Source organism: Quercus lobata, chromosome 7 (assembly GCF_001633185.2).
Source record: "Quercus lobata isolate SW786 chromosome 7, ValleyOak3.0 Primary Assembly, whole genome shotgun sequence".
Lineage (NCBI taxonomy): Eukaryota > Viridiplantae > Streptophyta > Magnoliopsida > Fagales > Fagaceae > Quercus > Quercus lobata.
In genome coordinates, this window is record NC_044910.1 from 42,222,871 (window position 1) to 42,229,077 (window position 6,207).

The 6,207-nt window shown below is 34.6% G+C and overlaps 1 protein-coding gene across 1 annotated transcript; it reads left to right on the forward strand.

Moving 5' to 3' along the window:
* Positions 1-818: 818 nt before the first annotated feature.
* On the forward strand, positions 819-5,680 carry LOC115951239 (phosphatidylinositol 4-phosphate 5-kinase 9-like). The gene is made up of 6 exons (XM_031068425.1): positions 819-980; positions 2,609-2,719; positions 2,990-3,177; positions 3,609-3,763; positions 4,515-4,680; positions 5,061-5,680. The coding sequence occupies exons 1-6, from the start codon at positions 855-857 to the stop codon at positions 5,332-5,334; spliced, it is 1,020 nt and encodes a 339-aa protein (XP_030924285.1). The 5' UTR covers positions 819-854; the 3' UTR covers positions 5,335-5,680.
* The last annotated feature ends 527 nt before the right edge of the window (positions 5,681-6,207 follow it).

Sequence of the window (6,207 nt, forward strand, 5' to 3'; positions counted from 1 at the left end):
AAAATTTGTTGATACAGTGTTCCTCTTATTTTTTTTGATAAAGCTGTATTGCATGGTTGTTTCTTATAGGTGGAGTGCTTATGTCATCCAAATTCTTTTCATTCAAACATGGATAATCTTGATTTATATAGTATGTCCTATTTCTTTCCTTATACATACATAGTGCCAATTCTGAAACATAATACTTAAGCCTCCATGTGACTTCAGTCTTAATATAATATATTCTGAAACACCTGTGTCCCTGAATGCTAATTGCTAAATCCTGGCTGACCTAATGTGCTAAAGTTGATACTGTCCTTGTGTCAAGTCTCAACACTTTTCTTTTTTCTTTTGAAAGTCCCAAGGCTCAAACGTGAATGAATTGTAGCATGAAGGCAACTATGATGCTTTTGTTTCAACTCTATGAGCACTTTTATAGGATGCTGACACACCATCCAGATTGTACATCCGAATTTTGTCATTATTAATCTGGGAATATTTGAATTCTTGACTCTGTGCTTATCATCATTATTTTGGAGGTTACTCTACATTTACCTATGATTTTTTAAGTCAATGAGTTGGTAAAAATGTATATGCAGATCATTATCATGCGACCTTATTCTTTGGATAAAATAAAAAATTGGAAAGCCCCTTCCTTGTAAATATAATTGCTGGTAACTAATTCCTTTTGATGTCTGTGTTGATCTTAAACTGCCTCCCCCCAGCAGGGGAGCCTCTTTTTATCTTTTCATGCTGTTGATATTCATCAGTGGAAAAAGAAAAGGAAAAAAAAAAATGATGTTGATATGCATGTCCTTCTGAAAATTCAATGTAGGAATTTAAGGGAATTGTTCAAGATTGATGCTGCTGATTACATGATGTCCATTTGTGGGAATGATGCTCTGAGGGAACTTTCTTCTCCTGGGAAAAGTGGGAGTGTTTTTTTCCTGTCCCAAGATGATCGATTCATGATTAAGACTTTGAGGAAATCTGAAGTAAAGGTTTGTCCATTCCTCAGATAAAACATTAAGGGAATTAACTTCTTGTTTTGCAATTTCTGGATTTTTGATTTCGTGATAGTCATTTATCTATGATGCATATTTCTTGGTAAGATATGAATTTTATTTCTTGGTAAATGATTTGTGATATCTTGATTGCCATAAACTTTCATTTCCAACATATTATTGTTTCCTTCTTTTACCAAAAATATTCATAGTTCTTTCTTTTATATAATGTCTTTGATCAGAAACCTATATCATAGGTTTAGGGATATCTGTGAAACTTAGGAGCATGAATTAAGGAAATTTGATTCTATTTATCAGCATAAAGGACATCAATTTATGCCATTTTTCCTTAACTGCTGATGGATGTGGTCAATAATGGTTTGCTTATTGATTACAAGGACTAAATTTTGAACATGGGAGTAATTTTTATGCCTTTAATGAAATTGCTCCATCAATTTGAATTATATTGGTAACACATTTGCACATGTTGCTCCTGATGTTCCACAGTAGATGAAAATTTGCAAAATGATCATGTTTTGATGAGTCAAAATAAACCTAACAGTTTTTTGGAAATACTCAACATTCACATGTGTCACTTGATCTTATTAACCATTTTACAAACACAATCATTTTGCTTCATTAAAATTCTTTTCATTTACAGAATTTCATATATTAGCTTACAAATCACAGCATTTATTTGTGCTGGACCAAGGGATCATATTCGATGGAGGAAGTGCAATGCAACCCTCAAATTTCATGGCATCCATCATTCACTTTTGTAGCCCTCCTTGTTGTGGGTTTATTGTAACCAGTGACGCTGCAGATGCTACTGGAGTATAGATTTGCATGAAATCAAAATTGAGTTTTGGAGGGACTGAATGGCCCATTCACTTCATAAATTCTACATTTTAGTCTCTTTAGCTGTTTGGATGGTCGCTCCATTTTTTTGTTTGACCTTGTGTCTCTTTATTATTTTGGAAGTGTTAAGAGTTAGCACTAGTTGCCTCCTAGTTTTATTTTATATATATATGTATGTATTTCCTGTGTAGATGGATTGTGCAACCTTTAGTGCTTTCCAACAATCGTACTAATCATTTGAGAAGAGCGGGGGGAACCAAGCTTATTTATGTATGAATAACAAAGATGTCTGAAAAGGAAACCTCTGGGATTTTTAGTATTTCTTTGTTATTCATACATAAATAAGTTACCTTGGGACATATATTTTCTCTTTTGTACTTTATTGTAACAGTTCTTAGAAAAAATTAGCACGGGTTGATATTTCCAATACATGATTGACATGGTTCCAAAGGGCTTGAGGCGAGTCCAAAAGTCTCTTCTTTAGAAAGTTTCCATACGTTATCAAAAAAAAGAAAAAAAAAATGATTAACATGGTTCCAATATACTAAAAGACTAAGCTTGAGTAATTAATACAACTTTAAATTTCAAGTGCTTATAGGACCTATTTTAGTGTGCTTGTGAATCATGTAAAAGAACTCCATACTCAACCAGGAATGTAGTTCTGAAGAGTCTGAACCATGATACGTCTGCTATAATTGAAGTTTTATATATGTTCTCTTTCTCATCATATACCTCTAAGTTCTACTGACTGGAGCTTTGATGTGTAGGTTCTTCTAAGAATGCTTCCAGATTATCATTATCATGTGAGGACATATGAAAACACGCTTATTACAAAATTTTTTGGCCTTCACAGAATCATACCTTCTAGTGGTCAAAAGGTAAGCAGCACAACGAAGCATTCATCTGTTCTAGAGGTATTTTTCAACGTTTTACATTGTCATAGCCATTTATTTGTTACTTCTTAATATTTATGATACAGGTTTGAACTTCATTGAAATTTTCTGAGCCATGGGCCCATAGTACTGTGTTTTAGATCTGGTGGTGCTATGATTTGTATCATGCTTTGGTTCATTAAGCCTTCTGCAAGAATGTGAGATGCCTTCTGTTCACAAGAAGCTAATATTTGTAGTTTATTTCCTACCTTGCAGTTTCGCTTTGTAGTAATGGGAAATATGTTCTGCACAGAGTTGAGGATCCATCGAAGATATGATTTGAAAGGTTCGTCCCTTGGACGTTCAGCAGACAAGGTTGAAATTGATGAGAACACAATACTCAAAGATTTGGATCTAAACTATCAATATTATTTGGAACCCTCTTGGCGAGAGGCTTTATTGAAGTAAGTTGTACTTTCATAGCTGCCATGTAATTTCCTTTCCTACTTGGGAGTTAACATATCAAAGGTTGTGAATTGGTAATCTTTACCCGATGTGGTTAATGAATATATGAAGTTCCCAAGTGAATAATTTCTTTATCCATAACAAGTTGACTGTAATAATTTGTGTGGATGCCATAATTGTGTGAAAATTTTTGAAGTTCCAAATTGTATAATCTCTTGCCTAATAACAAGTAAAAGTTGGTTTTAGCTGGCACACAAGTATCAAGCTTCAAATGTAAAGTTCATATCCAACTGCTGATTTTACCCCTAATTTTGTTGTTTTAAATGACAGGATTTGAATTGTGGCATTCATCTCATGCTGGCTGTATTTCTTATTGTTCCAACAGATATTGACAGCACTTTCCTATTTATGTGACTTTTTTTGTATGCAGCCAGATTGAGATTGACAGTAAGTTTTTGGAAGCACAGCACATTATGGATTACAGCCTTTTGTTAGGTGTGCATTATCGAGCCCCTCAACACCTGCGCTCTCTTATGTTCTACCAAGGTATAACGGCAGATGGATTGGAAATGCTTGCAGAAGAAGGTGCGGCTTATTTTCAAAATTGGTGCTCCACCATAATCTGTTCATGAAATTTTAGGAAGAACATTGATTCAGTTGTCTGGTGTCTTTTTATGGTTAGAAGATTAATTGGAAACAAAATGTGTAAAAACATGAGAGTATGTAGGAAATTTATGACAGAAGCTAGTGTCAGCAGTTAACCTTTTTGGTAAGTGGTGTCTGGGGTTAGTTAGTAAGTAGTGTGATGTATATGCAGTTAAGTAATAAGTAATGAGAAAGGTTTTCTTTGAGCTATTTTGAACTGAAAATAAACCAACACATTTGAGTATTGTTTTATGGTCTTAATTTAGTCCATGTAATCCAGTGATAGTGGTATTTTATGAAGTCCCATTTTTCATATTTCTCATGGGATTGGCAGTTTATTTGTTGAAGGCTACATAACACCCAAGTAAATAGGCCAAGTTCCAATTTGAAAACTTAGGACCCTCCTTATTTAACATTGACAGCGAATTGGTTTTTGTCCTTCTTGGTTATTTTTGTGTGTGTTGACATAATGGTTTTTTTTTTTCTCTTTTGATGTATATTTAACTTTAACGTCTTTTTCCAGTGAGGATTTGAACTGTATATTTTGCACGTTTTACATGAACCACACCCATTAGACTTGTAGCACCCACTAATTCTGATTTAACCTGGTCATCATCACTCGTCTATAACTTGCATAGCTGCACTGTTCATTAATACAGAAGACTAATATGGTGGTTATGTTTCAATTCAGACCCTCTAGAGAATGAGATCTCCAATTACCCACAAAGCCTTGTTTTGGTCCCCCGTGGAACAGATGATAATAGTGTTGTTGTGGGGCCTCACATCAGGGGTAGCCGATTACGAGCATCAGCTGCTGGTGATGAGGAAGTTGATCTTCTTTTACCTGGTACAGCAAGGTATGATTTCGTGGAACACCTAAAGCATGTTGTCGTCGCAGCCAATGGGTCTTTTATTTTTGGGCAAGTGACCAATATGTCATATGCAAATCTTTCTTTGCTGTTTGGCCAGTATTGTAGAGGAACTCATATAAGTTATATAAAACGTACCCTTGAAGAAAATTAGGAATGCCCTAGAGCTCTAGACGGTTGATTTTGTATAATATTTGCAAGCTTGATCCATGCTATCACAAGAAAGATGATCCATTTTAGAATGTCTTTAATTTAAAGATTTAGGCATCTCAAGTACATAGGAGAATGAGAGAAGGCTTTTTTGTACAATCTACTACTGTATGTCTGAAGCATTGGAGTTCTAATTTTCTTTCCAACTTTTTCAACAGGCTCCAAATCCAGCTTGGTGTGAACATGCCAGCAAGGGCAGAGCTGATTCCAGGAAAAGAGGAAACCCAAATGTTTCATGAAGCATATGATGTTGTTCTGTACCTTGGTATCATTGATATTTTGCAAGATTACAACATGAGTAAGAAGATTGAACATGCATATAAATCTCTTCAGTTTGATTCCTTGTCCATCTCTGCCGTAGACCCTACATTCTACTCGCAGCGCTTCCTGGAATTCATTCAAAAGGTGTTCCCCCCGAATTCCATAAGTTAAAATTTTACATTCTACTCGCAGTGCTTCTTGGAATTCATTCAAAAGGTGTTCACCCTGAATTCCATAAGTTAAAATTTTGGTCAACGTACTTAACATACTACTTGTGGGAGTGCTTATGATCATTCTTGTCAAGGGTGATGGTGGAAGAAGTATCAGTTTGTCTTGTAAGTATTGTTAAATAGGTAAAGTAAGCTCATTTTAGCCTATCTAAATGTTGTTGATAGAATAGTTTGATTTTATGTTCTCATGAATATTTGATTTTTTTTTCTCGGAGCACATCCAGTTTTCAATGGCAGTCTTTCATTCAGGCATCTAGTGTTCACACATTGTTCATGATGTGTTGAAATCTTTTTTTAGACGAACCAAGGATAAGTAAAATCAAGGACCATTTTAGATAAGAACGCTCTGCTATATTGTTATTGCAAAAACAATGTTTGGACTTTTTAAAAAAAAATTTCCAATTATGTTTGGACTTCTGGCCAAGCGAAGAAAACGTGTCTGCATCAAGTATAAATATTATTATTCCAAGCAGAACAGATGAGAACAGTCACTTAACTTGATGGTGGACTGTGGGCAGGGGAGTGCATGGGTTGGGTTGGTGTTTTTCAACCCAATCCGTCCTTCTTTGATTGAAAAATTCCTAACTCAACTCAATCCAACTCATTACAGGTATAGAAATCAACTGAATCCAACCTTAAGGGTTGGGTCGATGGGTTGTGCACTTGTAGTTAAAATTTTCATGTATTATAATAAATTTTGGATTTTCATAAATTATTTAAGTGTTTGTTTTTCAACAAATCATAATAACTTACATGACATGCCTAAATTATATTTCAAATTCATCAAAATTAATTCTAAAAAATACCCAAATAA